This window comes from Myotis yumanensis, unplaced genomic scaffold, assembly GCF_028538775.1.
Source record: "Myotis yumanensis isolate MYYU_CA2020_CCGP unplaced genomic scaffold, mMyoYum1.0.hap1 SCAF_12, whole genome shotgun sequence".
Taxonomy (NCBI): domain Eukaryota; kingdom Metazoa; phylum Chordata; class Mammalia; order Chiroptera; family Vespertilionidae; genus Myotis; species Myotis yumanensis.
This window is the reverse complement of record NW_027223763.1, coordinates 37,737,235-37,752,643: the sequence shown is the minus strand read 5'-3', so window position 1 is coordinate 37,752,643 and position 15,409 is coordinate 37,737,235. Positions and strand designations below refer to the sequence as shown.

The 15,409-nt window shown below is 36.4% G+C and overlaps 1 protein-coding gene across 3 annotated transcripts in view; it reads left to right on the top strand.

Annotated features, from left to right (window-relative positions):
• Window positions 1–15,409, top strand: part of VPS13A (vacuolar protein sorting 13 homolog A) — a 187,140-nt gene that overhangs the window by 85,425 nt on the left and 86,306 nt on the right. For all 3 annotated transcript variants that reach the window (XM_070431462.1, XM_070431464.1, XM_070431465.1), the window contains exons 32-35: window positions 4,626–4,793; window positions 6,621–6,925; window positions 9,596–9,743; window positions 14,967–15,117. In XM_070431462.1, the coding sequence (XP_070287563.1) occupies window positions 4,626–4,793; window positions 6,621–6,925; window positions 9,596–9,743; window positions 14,967–15,117 (772 nt within the window). The remainder of the gene's footprint in view (window positions 1–4,625; window positions 4,794–6,620; window positions 6,926–9,595; window positions 9,744–14,966; window positions 15,118–15,409) is intronic.

Genomic DNA, 15,409 nt, shown 5'->3' with positions numbered 1-15,409 from the left:
CCACCCCCGCCAGTTAGCCTGGGTCTCCCTCTTTGGGACAATCGATCGCAGGGCTCTACCGTCGATTGCCCCAAAGGGGTAGGCCCTGCCCATCCAGTCAGGGCTCTGCAATGGATCCCCCCCACAGAGGGAGACCCCGCCCATCAGCCGCAGTGCTGCCAGTGGCCTGGCCCTCTCTCTTTGGGGCGATCATGGAGCCCCCCAGATTGATCGATCGCCCTGGTGGCCGGTGGCCTGGGCCTCCTCCTGCAGGGCGATCATGGGGTGATAGCTGGGCCCCAGACCAATGGCATTCCACCTGCCTTGGCTCACCTGGCACCAATGGGTGCCATAGCGTGGTCGTCTGGATGGTCGTTGTGCTGTTCAGTCATTTGGTCAATTTGCATATTATGCTTTTATTATTATAGATGAGGATTAAGTATCTTATAAATGAGGTAAATATAAGTAATCACTCCTAGAACATAGTTGCAGGGGAATGGGGGCAGGGCTGTGGAGGGATGGGTAAGTAGTAAATGCCCTTTTCACTTTTTCTTTTTCTTTCTCTCCTCAAATACTATGAACTTTGTAATGCATTTCAGATTTCACGGGCAGAGTGTCTGAAGTCATATCGAATGAATGAGATTTTAAAAAAAGTTTATTTTCATCATTGCTTACTGGTGTAGCTGTTACAGTGTTAAGAGTCCGTTGAACTGGATGGCTAGTAGTTGAAGGATGGGTATTTTGTTATTGGCTGTAAGACTGTAAGGTTCTTGAATTAGATACTGTTGTGTAGTTGGACACATAATTTTTGAACAGTGGAGCATTCAGGTAAGATGGTATATTTAAGGTAGTGAAGAGTATCAAATAATAGTAGGATAAGAAAAGGCTGAGGTACTTGGTTAGGAAGTCAAAGTTTGGAGTGTGACAGGAAGAAAGGAAATAGAAAAATAGGTTTAGCCAATAATACTGATGAGATACTGTGATGACCTGATTTTTATATTAAACAAAAGTCCTCATTCCTTATATTTTCTTACTAAAACTTGCTAGCATGAAATAACAAGAGCTCCAAAACAGCAAAGATACATGACTCATAAGAATGAGGTGTGGTTAGCTTCTATTGCTTTTGTTTTAAAAATCATAGTGGTTAGAGCTTTGAAGAAGACATCCATTTTATTTGCCCTATCTGGAAAGTAAAGCTCAAATAAATGCATTTACTAAAAGTCATACAAGAAGTTAGAAATGGAACCAACATTATCACTCATGCTCTTTTTGTTCTCTTTTTCTGTAATTTTATTTTTAATGCATCTATAAGGTTAAAATCCAACTTACAAAAAAGGCCGCTAATGAAAGTTTCTCATTTTTATCTTTTTGCCCCACTTCTGTTTTCCTGTCCTTATTCCTTGACTTTGATTCTGATGTAAATGACTTTTAAACAATCTACCTGGTTCTGTAGGTCACTACATGTCAAGAGAACCAGAAGGACAAAGCTTTTTGCACTAGATCACAGCTTCCTAGGTAACCGAGGTTGCTGTCAGATTCAGAAAGGAAGATGGGACCGGGAGCCATGGCAGGGGCCGGGCGGGGGCGCAGAGGATGGACCGAGACCCGCCCCTGTGCCCACCTCAGCCTCTCGGCCCACAGTTCCTTTCAAGGTGCACAAATTTGTGCTTTGGGCCCCTAGTATTTAAATAAGAGATTTGGCTATGTTCCAATAACATTTTAATTTATCCTATCTAATAAAGAGGGAATATGCTAATTGATCCTCATGCCGTCGCCTAGATGGTGGCGCCCACAGCCAATAAGGAGGGAATATGCTAATTGACTGCCCCACCATCAAATATGGCAGTGCCCACAACCACAAGATGGCGGCACCCAGTCCCCTCAGCCCTGCTGGGGCAGCAGGCGTGTGGCAAGACCGGGCCCACCCCATGCGCCTGCCTCCGGAGTCCCCCAGTCCCCTCAGCCCCCAGCCGCCCAGGGCCGCCTGAGGCTCAAGTAACCAGGGCCAGCCAAGGCTTGTGCTGCCGGCAGTGGCAGCAGCAGAGGTGTGATGGGGCATCGCCTTCCCCTGATCGCCTAGTTGCCTCCCACCCCTGAGGACTCCCGGACTGTGAGGGGGCTGGCCGGGCTGAGGGACCCCCCCCCCTCCAGTGCATGAATTTCATGCACCGGGCCTCTAGTTGGATAATAAAATATAATTTTGATATATCACAAAATATTTTTTGATATTTTCAACTTCTTAAGAGTGTGAAAAACATTTTTACTAAATCCTACTGGTTGTAGTTGTTTAACCGACCAATATTATGGGGAGGGATGTTATTTTTTTCCTTACTGATTTGTAGGAATCATTTATTCTGCATATTATTTCTTGATTCAAATACTATTTTCTTATTATGATGTCTTTTGATGAACAAAAGTTCTTAATTTTAATAAAATAAAGTTTATCATTTCTTACCTTCTTGGTTTGAGAATTTTGTGTTTTCTAAACCATTCCATTCCTTGAATTCATACAGGTATAACTCTATGTGATTTTTCTAAAAGTTAGATAATTTTGCCTTAAACTTTTAGGTCTTTAATTCTACTTAGACTTTTTTTTTATATGGTTGAGGCTATAATTTCACTTTTTCCACACTGAATTTCCTAGTACCATATATTGAGATAGCCGTCTTTTTCTCACTCATCTATAGTACCATGTCCATTAAATATGAGATGTAGATATGTGAATAGATTTGTTTCTGAGCTCTCTTTTATTTGTTTATCCTTGCATCAGGAGCAAATATATAGTATTAATTTGATGCTGGATACTGTTCTAAGTGCTTTATAAATGTTATTTAATCTCCCGGTAAATTATTCTCCATTTCAGCTCATGTATCCTTCATTTCTAACTGGTTCTTTTTTATGGTTTTCATGCTTTTTTTTTTTTTTTTTTTTTTTTAATGCTGTTGAAGTTCCACTAAGTTCATTTTGCATCCTTATAACCAGTATTATGAATTCTGCATCTAGTGGATTGTCTCCATGTTGTTTAGTTCTTTTCCTGGAGTTTTGTTCTGTTTTGTCATTTGAGATATGTTTCCTTGTCTCCTTATTTTGATAGCCTCCCTGTGTTTGTTTCTGTGTATCAGGTAGAGAGCTGTTATGTGTCCCGGGCTTGGTAGAGTGGTCTTATGTTGTAGGTTTTCTCTAGGGCCAGGGTTACAGCCTCCCTGATACCCACACTGGGCACTGGGGTCACGTAGGAGGTACAGGCCCAGGTCTGCTGCTGCCTATGTTCCGCCCAGGGCCTCCCAGCATGAGCTACAAAGTGGTCTGCAGATGGATCCTAATTTTAATGGGCTTGGAAGTGCCCAGGTAAAGCCAAACTGCAAAGCAAGGTTGGCTGCTCCTAGCGCCAGGTTTGGGGCCCATTAGCAAGAAGTATGGGGCACCTGGAGGCCAGTTGCTGCTTGTTTGAGATTGTTGGAAAGTCTGAAGCACAAACCAAGACAGGCCATTCATATGGGAAAGCCACTGGAAACAGCTTGGATGGGCCATAAGTTGCATGGGGCCAGGGTCTCAGAGAACCATCCAGGTTAGCTGAACAATGTGAGCCAGGTTGATGAATTCTCAGATGGCACCTGCCTGCCCAGCTCTGTGTATGATGTGTGTCAGAAAAAGAACAATGGTCTCTGCTAGCACTTTTTTTCTGGTAGAAATCTGCCCCTCCAGTTCTCACCCTGTTGTCAGTCAATTCAGTCCCCCCGGCTAGTCCCTGGTGCCTTTTGAGCTGCTGCATCAGTGCTGGAGCTCAGAAGGAGCAAGTCTGAGTAAGTCCTTCAAGAGGAACTGTCTGGGACTCCAAAAGCCCTCCATCGCACCCAGCCACAATCTCTGCTGTTTCTGCACCCAGAAGTTATGGGTTCTGGTGTGTGGCTGGGACCCCTCACTCCTCAGGAAATTTCTGTAGCTGAGATATTCCTCCCAATTTTTATCCTTCCTACATGGGTGTGGGACCCCTTCAACCCCTTAGCCAGTCTCAATGTGGCTTCTTTAAATCCTTAGTTGTAGGACTTCCATTTAGTTATATTTCAGGTAGTTCTAAATGATGGTTGTTCGGTAGTATCGTCGTAATGTTGATGTGGTTGTGGGAGGACGCGAGTACTTGTTTATCTACGCTGCCATCTCTGGAAGCTAGCTCCACCATTTTAACTGGTATTGCAAAATGTGTGACTTTAATCTGTAGGTAATTTTTGGTTTGCAATTGAGATGACTTCAGAAAACTAATAAGGAACAGAAAATTTCATTAAGTTGTAGAGGTACAGAGTTTTCCCAAGTTTGATAGTGACCAAAAGTTCATTTATATGGCAATTCTTACTACATAAGTAAAGACACTAATTGAAAATGTAAATTCTGATAATTTTTCTTTTTTTCTCCCCATTTATAAAATGTTGGCCAGACCTACTAAATGGATTTCATGGCCCACAAAGGGAGCTGCCACAACCAATTTCAAAAACTTGCAATGAAGGTTCTGATAAAGGGGTTAGAATTGTTGCCTTATTATCTATTTGGCTTGACTATGGGAGATTTTCCAAATATGTTGCATTGCTTTGTTTTGTAATGAAGACATCATTTCAAAAATGGATTTTGACTTTTGAATTTTTCTCATTAAGGCTGTTTATATCACTGGAAAAGAAGTTTTCAGCTTCAAAATCCTTTCTTATGTGAATGCAACTGCTGATTCCGCATACACAGATATGAGTGTGGTTGACATTCAAGTTAATTTAACTGTTGGTTGCATTGAAGTAGTTTTAGTCACAAAATTTTTATATTCTATATTGGTAAGTATGTTAATTGATTTTTTAATTGATTCTTTCCCGCTAGTTGGAAATTGTTGTGCATCAACCATACATGACGAATAAATAATAATTTCTTGCTTGATTTTTACCACCTAATTTTTCATAATTGTTTGAGTACCATTTATTATGACTGAAATGTAAAATACTTTATGTAGTATTATTTTCACATGGGAATATCCAGTTAATTGAAATATATATTTTAGATATTAACATATTAAGTATATGTACATTATATGTCATATATGTCATATATATTAATTGAGTTTTTATTTTATACATCATTGGTTTTTATGTTTTTGCTTTACTTAAGTTTCAACTCTAATGAAAAATACTAAAAATATAACTTAAGTTTGTTGTTGTCTCAGGTTATTATTTTAAAAATTTTATTTTCTATTATGTTATAATTCTGTGACTGGGGCTTTAAGAGCTTTAGATTTAATCTCTATATGATACACTCTAAGGTATTTGAATTACTTTTCATAGTTTATTTTCCCCTGTGGTTTTTTCATTCTGTCACTTGATGTTTTCTCTGGTGAGTGTCTTACCTGTCTCTATGGCTTCACTATTCATTCTTTTAAAATGCTATCTCTTAGTGTTGGTGTATAAAATGGATAACTAGTTGATTCTAAGTACATAATGTTGCCTTTTTTTTAAAAAATATATTTTATTGATTTTTTTACAGAGAGGAAGGGAGAGAGATAGAGAGTTAGAAACATCGATGAGAGAGAAACATCGATCAGCTGCCTCCTGCACATCTCCCACTGGGGATGTGCCTGCAACCCAGGTACATGCCCTTGACCGGAATCGAACCCGGGACCCTTCAGTCCGCAGGCCGACGCTCTATCCACTGAGCCAAACCGGTTTTGGCAATTGTTGCCTTTTTTTTATCTTTTTAATTAAGGTTACCATGCAATTTTTCATATACCCATAAATTTGTTTATACACCAAAACATAAATATGAACAAATATTTCTTGTCTAATTTATTTTTTAAAATTCCTAGTTATTTGCTAAATGATTTTTTAAAATATTTTTATTGATTTCAGAGAGGAAGGGAGAGAGAGAGAGAGATACATCAATAATGAGAGATAATCATTAATTGGCTGCCTCCTGCACACCCACACTGGGGACTGAGCCTGCAACCCTGGCATGTGCCCTTACCTGGGATCAAACTCTGACCTCCTGGTTCATAGGTAGATGCTCAACCACTGAGCCATGCCGGCCAGGCTCTAATTTCTTTTTAGAACTTGAAAGAATTTTGTCAATGAGCCTGATGTGATACCCTTTTACTAAAAAATTACTGAAAATGAAATCTTTTTCTAAGTATGAAAATTAAATGTAACTTTAGGTATATTTTATGTCATTGTGGTGTTTTTTCCAGAATTCAGAAATTAGAAAAGTTTAGCATTCTTAAGGAAATATATTTTAATTTTTTATCTTACAAACATAAAGAAGCTCTCTGCCAGTTGAGTTTGTACAGGGAAACACAATGTAATTGGTTAGCATTTAGGAAAAATGAGACAATGAGGGAACTAGATATCAGTGAAATATTGCAATATCCATATGTTACTTGTTCCAGGGACTAGTTTTTCAATGTTCTGCTATATCTTTGTATCTTTATCTCTGTGTTTCTCAATTTTTATGCAGAAGATTAAGATTTAATATAGGCAGTCAGACTTCGAATATATACTGCCTGGTTGTACCAAGAAAATTTTTTTCTTATGGAGGTAAAATCATTACCTGCCTTATACATTTAATAAGTCTTATTCATTAATGGTAACCTTGTGAATATAATTCTGTTACCTTTATAGGCTTTCATAGATAATTTTCAAGCAGTTAAAGAAGCCTTGGCTGAGGCAACTGTCCAGGCAGCAGGAATGGCTGCTACTGGTGTAAAAGAACTGGCACAAAGGAGTTCTAGAATGGCATTAGATGTTAACATCAAAGCCCCAGTTGTGGTCATCCCACAGTCTCCAGTTTCTGAAAATGTCCTTGTTGCTGATTTTGGACTAATTACGATGACCAATACATTTCACATGATAACAGAGAGCCAGTGCAATCCCCCACCCATTATTGATTTGATTACAATAAAGCTGAGTGAAATGCGACTATACAGGTAAGCTTTCCAAAAATATATTTGTATAGAGTGGTCATTTTCTAACTTTTTACATTACAGGCTTTGGTATCCTGAGTCTTCTGTTTACAGTATTTTATTTCATTATAACTATAATTATAATTTTATGGAACTCTTGCCTTAAGTATTTTTGGTAAGATCAATTATAGTCTTCTAGTTTTTAAAAACTTAGAAATGTATATTTGAAAATTTCTTTTTACATAAATTAATTATCTCAGGAAGCATATTTGTGCTTATTTGTAGTTTTTGTTGTTAATACTCAAGTGAGGATATTTTTTCCATTGCTTTTTAGAGAGTGGAAGAGAAGGAGGGAGGGGGAGGGAAGAAGGGGGTGAGAAAAAGAGAGAGAGAGAGAAACATTGATGTGAAAGAGGCACATCTGTTGGATGCCTCCTGCAGGAGCCCAACCAGAGCCGGGATCAAACCTGCAACCCAGGTTTGTGCTCTAACCACTTAGAATACTGACCAGGGCTGCTTATTTATAATTCTTTATAAATTATAAGGTTATGGAATAATTGGAGGAATTCCTAATAGCATACATTTATTCACTTCACAAACACAGCATTATCCAAACTACTCTATCAGCTTTGTACTTTGAATCTGATGTTCTCGTTAAAACAAAACAAAACAAAATAAAATACACACAGTAGAATACAACTTTATGAAATCATTGGGCATAGAATTATGAGTTAGGAGAATAAATGAATATCCAGATATTTCCAGAACTTTTTACTGTGTTTTTGTGCTATTTCTAATCACTACTCTAGATTTAGTGCCCTGTGCCTTTTCAGCTTGGTTACATCTCTGTTTATACCTCTCACTTGCCCTCTTCTTTTTTCTTCTCATTTTTCTTTGGTCTTATTCTATTTGTTTCTTTTCCTTTATTTTTGCTACTTCTCTTGACTGGCCTCTGGCTGGTCTGTCTCCCTCAATCTGTCTGCTTTCCATCAGTTGAGTACTTTTTTTAGAAAAGCAAGAATTTATTGACCACAACAAAAACACACTTAGCACAGTGAAATAAGGAAGGAATAGCAATTGAGTATTTTTTAAAGCAGTTTATTGAGATATAATTGACATATAAGCAATCACATATCTTCAAAGTGTATAATATGATAAGTTTTGACATGGATACACTTGTGAAAGTTTGTGTACATTGTAATATTTCTTCTTTAAATATTTGATAGAATTCACCAGGGAAGCCATCTGGTCCCAGGGTTTACTTGTGGGAGATTTTTAAATACATTTTAAATATATTTTCCATTCCCTTAATAAACTTATGTCTATTCAAGTTATTTTTTTCTTGTGTGATCTTTTTAAAATTTTTTCAAGAAATTTGTCCATTTTGTTCACATTGTAGAATTTTATGGTATAAAGTTGTATATAATGTTTCCTTCTTATTGTTAATATACTCAGGGATTTTGTCTCCCTCATTCTTGATATTTATAGTTTATGCCTTTTTACTAATCAGTTTGGTTAGAGGTTATCAGTTTTATTGATTTTAAAGAACCAGCTTTTGGTTTTCTTTCATTTTTCTCTTTTCTCTTTCATTTATTTCTACTTTGATATTTATTATTTCCTTCTGCTTATTTTGGGTTTAATTTTGCTTTTTCGAAGTTTCTTTACGTGTTAGCTAATGTTGATATGAACATTTCTTCTTTTATAATTTACTGCAGGCATTTAGTACTAAAATTTTGGAGTTTTTCTCTGTAGCTCTCTTCTTTCTGGCATTTTACTGTTCGAGCTCTAGCTAGCTGCCTTGGTCACAAGAATTCTCAGTGCCATCTCGTGAATTACTGTCCAATGCTTGATGTCCTATGTCCTTTTACTTCTTTTTAGAAAATTTGGCCTTTAATTTGCATTAAAATAAGTTTCTTTAAATATTTCAGTTACAAGTTCTAATAGTGAAGACATAATAGATGCTGCAGGTACTCAGTATTGGCTCCCATCCTTTCCCCCACTCTCTCTCCCAAGCTTTGTTTTTTCACTCAAGATTCAAATGGGCACTCTGCACTAAATAAATGGCTCCCGGTGCCACTTATTTCAGGTTACACGTTGTAAACAAGTGTTCTTTATGCATGCCACGTTTATTGCATTTTGGAACTTTTTGTTGTGGATTTTGCTGTTCAAATTGCTGCCAAGCATATAGTGCCAGTTATAACCATAAAAGATTAAAAGTGGATTAATTGTATGGATGTGAGTTGTCTCAATAATACTATTTAAAAAGCTAAAGGAAAATAATATGTAAGTATCAGTAATAAGGTAGAACACAACTTTCTAATTTAAACATTGAAGGACTAAGAAAAGTAATAAGGGAAAAATACCGATTGGGTTTGACTGTACAAGAATGTAATTTTCTGAATATTAATTAACAAAACAAAGTTATAAGGGAAAAAGAATATGGGGTATTAGCATCTTTATCAAAGGATAAAAATCTTTAAATATTTTAAACCAGAAAGAACAAGATAATTTAAAAAATTGGTAAAAAACACAACTAGATGATTCTTTAAAGGAGCCAATAAACAGCTAATAGAAATGTTCATACACACAAATTTATTTATTTCTACTATTAGTATATAAAATGAAAATTTTAACTTTTTGTTACTATTTGAGTACATATGAAACAGTTTGCAATAATTTTCTCTCTCCTTTTAGGTCTCAATATAGTAATGATGCATACCAGGAAGTACTGGATATACTACTGCCATTAAATCTTGAGGTGATTGTTGAGCGAAATTTAGCCTGGGAGTGGTTCCAGGAAGTTCCTTGTTTTAATATAAATGCTCAACTAAAGCCTATGGAGGTAATTTTTCAGATACTTGTTGATTCATTTTTTTTTGGTTAAAAGATATTGCTTGGGGACATATTGTTTGGGTGTAGAAGTTATATCTTTATTAATCACCTTTGTCAGAATTGAAATATTAGCTCTATTAATCTAGAATTCATAGAATATTCTCCATTCATTCATTCAACAGATATTTGTGTTCCTACTGTGTTAGATATTAGAGATACAGTGGCAGAGAAGCAAGACATTGTCTTTGGCTTTGTGGACTTACCAGTCTGATTCAGGGGTTGGTGGTGATGGGAGTCCAGAGGTGTGATAGATAGTAAAAAGTACACATGTACATTATTAAAATGGTTTTAAATTGTGGCAAATTCTATGAAGGAAACAAATATTAGGATGCTATAAGTAGTCAGTTGGATACATTAACATGGAATTTAGTGGAGATATCTAGGCAGGATAGAATTTGATGTTATCAGCAATGGGAATATATGGAATAACCTAGAGAAAATCGTAGAAGAATGGAGAGGTTGAAGATGAAAATTGCAAATGGGTCAGGACCTTAGGCATAAATTAACCTCACTATTGGTTGACATTGCTTCACAGATCCCTAATGTACCTATCCACAAATTCATATTGTTCCCCCTTCACTGGATGGAACTATTTCACATGTTTTGCTGAAGTGACAGCAACATATGTTATGTCTGCAAGGTTTCTTTTCCCAGTCCCCATCCCAAGTTTCCCTATTTCTTCCTATAAAAATGTATTAAAAAAGAGAAAACAATTATTTTAAAGATTTAAGATTTTTAACTTAAAAGTCTGTTTAGAATTTAAAACCTCTCAACTGGAAGAAAAATGTTAAATTCTTAGTATATAGATCATATGGGCATCTTAACTTATAGATGGAAAGTACCCTCTTAAGATAAATAATTGAAGTCTTTTTGTATAGGTAAGACAACAGATTGAAACTTATAAAAAACTAGAGACCCAATGCACGAAATTCGTGCAAGAGCCTTGGCCCCAGGCCCCGCCCCGGCCTCTGCTGCCTTTTCTGCGGCCCCAGCCTGCTGAGGCTTTGTCCAGAAGGAAGGACGTCCGGAAGGACGTCTGGTCTAATTAGCATATTATGCTCTTATTATTGTAGATAAGTAGCATGCTGAGCAAATCCTCTTCCCACTGGACACAGTCATTAGGCAGATTTATGTGGGGTGGCAGGACACTGTTTTCCTTCACTCTTCTCCAGGGCGAATCCATGCAGTATCAGGTAATATTTCAGGTCATCTGCAAATGCCTGGCTACCTTCCAGGACTGATGAAATTGGGTCTTTGCCTATCCTTATTCACATGAATAGGCAGCAGTTGTTGTAGACCACCCCTTAGAATGCATTTAGACTAAGTACTGCAGCTTGTGATTTCTGTCTTGTCAGATGTTTGGGGATAGCACACAGACTGCCCTGACATGTAGGAGCCATAGAGCAACAATCTGGGGGTTGTTACCTTTTTTCCAACTTCTGCACTGAGCTGTTAGCCAGAGTGAGAGTGATGATTAACATCAAGAACTGGCAGGCATTCAATATACATGTACTAATTGAAAAGTGTTGATTTAGAAATTATATTTTATTTCAGTTTATAAATTTATATGAACATACTGTTTTTGCAATGACTGCTGCATAATAATCACAAAATAAATATTTTTTTAAAACCCAAGTAGTAGGTATGTACTAAAACAACATAAATAGCATGAGTAGGGTACACATGGATTTAATCTTAAAACACTAGATTAGTATATAGGAATATCTTGTTTTATTGTGCTTTGCTTTTTCATGCTTCACAATTTTTTGCAAATTGAATGGCAAACCGGCTTCAAGCAGCAAACTTATTGCCACCATTTCCCCAACAATGTTTGCTCACTTCACATCTGTGTCATATTTTAGTAATTCCCCCAATATTTCATGCTTGTCTATTATTATATTTGTTTTGGTGATTTGTGGTTAGTCATCTTTGATGTTACTATTGTTATTGTTTTTCGGCACCACCAACGACACCCATATAAAACTGTAAACTTAATAGATAAATGTGGTATGTTTTCCTACTCCTCTCCCAACTGCCCTGTTCAAGCTGGTTTCCCTATCGCTCCCTCTCTTTGGGTCTTCCTATTCCTCGAGACACAGTAATGTTGAAATTAGGCCAATTAATAACCTTACAATGTCCTCTAAGTGTTCAAGTGAAAGGAAAAGTTGCACTTCTCTCATTTGAAATCAAAAGCTAGAAATAATTAAGCATAGTGAGAAAGGCATGTCAAAAGCTAAGATAGGCTAAAAGCTAGACCTCTTGCAACAAACAGCCAAATTGTGAATGCAAAGGAAAAGTCCTTGGTGGAAATTAAAAGGACTACTTTAGTGAACACACAAATGATAAAAAAGCAAAACAGCTTCATTGTGGATATGGAGAAAGTTTTAAGGGTCTGGATAGAAGATTAAACCAGGTAAAACAGTCTCTTAAGCTAAAGTCTAATCCAAAGCAAACCCCTAACTCTCTCCAATTCTCTGAAGGCTGAGATAGGTGAGGAGGTTGCACAAGAAAATTTTGAAACTAGCAGTGGTTCGTTCCAAAAGTTAAGGAAAAAAATCTGTCTCTATAACATAAAAGTACAAGGTAAAGCAGCAAATGCTGATGTAGAAGCTGCAGCAAATTATCCAGAAGATCTAATTAAGATAATTAATGATGGTGGTTACACTAAACAACAGTATAGATGATATGGTATTATATTGGAAGAAGATAAACCATCTAGGACTTTGATACCTGGAGAGGAGAAGTCAGTGCCTGCCTTTAAAGCTTCAAAGAATAAGCTGACTCTTTTGTTAGGAGATAATGCAACTGCTGACTTTAAATGGAAACCAATGCCCATGAACCATTCTGGAAATCCTAGGGCCTTTAAGAAATATGCTAGATCTACTCTGCCTGTGCTCTGTAAATGAAACACCAAAACCTGGTGATAGCACATCTGTTTACAACATGGTGTGCTGAATATTTTAAGCCTAGTGTTGAGACCTACAGCTCAGGTAAAAAAAAAGATTCCTTTTAAAATATTACTGCTCATTGACAATGCATGTGGTCATCCAAGGCCTCTGAGAGGTACAACAAGATTAATGTTGTTTTTAGACCTGTTAGTACTACCTTCTGCAGCCCATGGATCAAGGAGTAATTTTGGCTTTCAAGTCTTATTATTTAAGAAATATATTTTTTAAGACTATCCTTGCAGTAGATAGTGATTCATCTGATGAATCTGGAAGAGTAAATTGAAAACCTCCTGGAAGGACTCACCATTCTTGATGCCATTAAGAACATTCATGACTCATGGGAAGAGGTCAAACGTCAACATTAACACAAGTTTGGAAGAAGTTGACGCCAACTCTCATGGTGACTTTGAGGTATTCAGGACATCAGTGGAGGAAATAACTGAAGATGTGATGGAAATAGCTACAACACTAGAATTAGAAGTGGAGCGTGAAGATACAACTGAATTGCTACAACCTCACGATAAAACTTTAATGGATGAGGATTTGCTTTTTATGGATGAGCAAAGTAGGGTTTCTTGAGATGGATTCTTCTCCCAGTGAACATGCTGGGAAGATTATTGAAATGACAAAGAATTTAGAATATTACATAAACTTAATTGATAAAGCAGTAGCAGGTTTTTGAGAAGATTGACACCAATTTTGAAAGAAATTCTGTGGATGAAATGCTATCAAATAGCATTGCATGCCACAAAGAAATTGGTCATGAAAAAGAGAATCAATTAATACGGCAAATTTCATTTTATCTAATTTTAAGAAAATTCCATAGCTCCCCCAACCTTTTGCAACCACAACCCTTATCAGTCAGCAGCCATTAACATTGAGGTAAGACCTTCTAATAGCAAAAAAAAAAATTGTGACTCGCTGAAGGCTTAGATGACAGTTAACACTTCTTAGCAATTCAGTATTTTTAAAATCAAGTTATGTACATTGGGTTTTTTTAGGCTTAATGCTTACACTTAATAAACTATTATATAGTGTCACCATAATTTTTATATGTACTAGGAAACCAAAAGATTTGTGTGACTCACTTTATTTTGATAGTCGCTTTATTGCGATTGTCTGGAATCGAATCCACAATAGCTACAAGATATGCCTGTATCGTCTTTTCAGTGCAGTCAAAGAAAACCTGATGAAAACAAAATTGTTAATTTTTGTGGAATTAAAATTATCCCCTTGAGGTAATTAAACATATCATTGTAAAACTCATAGGTCTTTTTTATTTTTATTTTTGCAAAATGGTTTTTGTATTAGAGTTCTCTAGAGAAAATAAAACAAATATGATGTGTGTGTTTGTGTGTATACTTGGCCTGTGTGCATTAGACTGACACTGAGGTCTAGGAGGGGTCAAATGTGGTCACCACGGTGGGCTACAACAGCTGCCTACTACTAAGTGAGTCATGGTAGAGATACACTCAGTTTCATTCTAGTGGGTCTGCCCCAAAAGGCAGTTGGGCATTTGTAGCTGGTATGCAGCATATATAAGGTGTGTGTGTGAGTGTAAAATATCTAGGAAAATATTTGACCAAATATCTATATACTGTGATCCAACCAAATTGACATAAAATTAAGCATCACAACTTTCAGGACAGGTCCTATGCTGGTGATTTTAGGCTAAATTCTCAACACACGAGGTTTTTACTTACTGTGTTGAGTAAGTTTGTTAAGTGGCCTAAAACATGATACTAAACCACTTAAGCCTCAACTTATTATAAAGTCAGGATTATATTCATTACACCTAATACTTGTGAGGTTCAAATAAAGTAATTCATGTAAAACACATTGTGAACTATTTTTCATCATACAAAGGAATTATTTTTTATTCTATATTTAAAGATTTAGCTGTTTACTAACCAAAAAAAGACAAAGTAGATGAATGTTTAACCAAGTAAGTTTATTTTGAAATTACTAGTTTATTGGTAAGTTGTAATACAAATAGTTCATTATTCATAACTTCATTGATATTGTATTTAATCTTGTTCTGTATTTCACAAGGTACTAAAACTCATGTGCTCATTTAAAACTGAATATTCAGTTAGTAGAAATATCTCATGTGTAAAAATTGGTTTTGTAGAGGATTGAAATGAAACAATTATTTTTATTGTATGTGAATTTTTTACTACATGAAGTAGTAATATTAAAATAAGCAAATCTTATTTTTTTAACAGTTCATTCTTAGTCAAGAAGATATAACAACTATCTTTAAAACATTATATGGTAATATATGGTATGAAGGAGGTGGCAGTGTCCCACCAGCAGGAGTGAAAGATCAGAGTAGTGTTACTGGTGGAGGCACTAACACTTCACATCATTCAGGAGGTATGTTCTTGACCTTAAACTCTTTCTCCTCCCTCCCCACCCCACCCTCTTTCTTCTTTCCTTCCATTCTCTATTTCTAGTTTTGGAGTAAAATAAGATTAATAAATATTTTTGAATTATTTAATCCCATTCAGGTATCTCTAAATTGTTTATGATTAGTTGTTCTGTTGATTTTTCCCTTTGATTCAAAATTCTCAGTCCTATTACAAAATTCCTTAGTATTTATGCTTATCTATCCCAACATGGATCCCCTTTTTCAGTTTTTTTCTCCTTCCTTCCTCTTCTCCCTTAT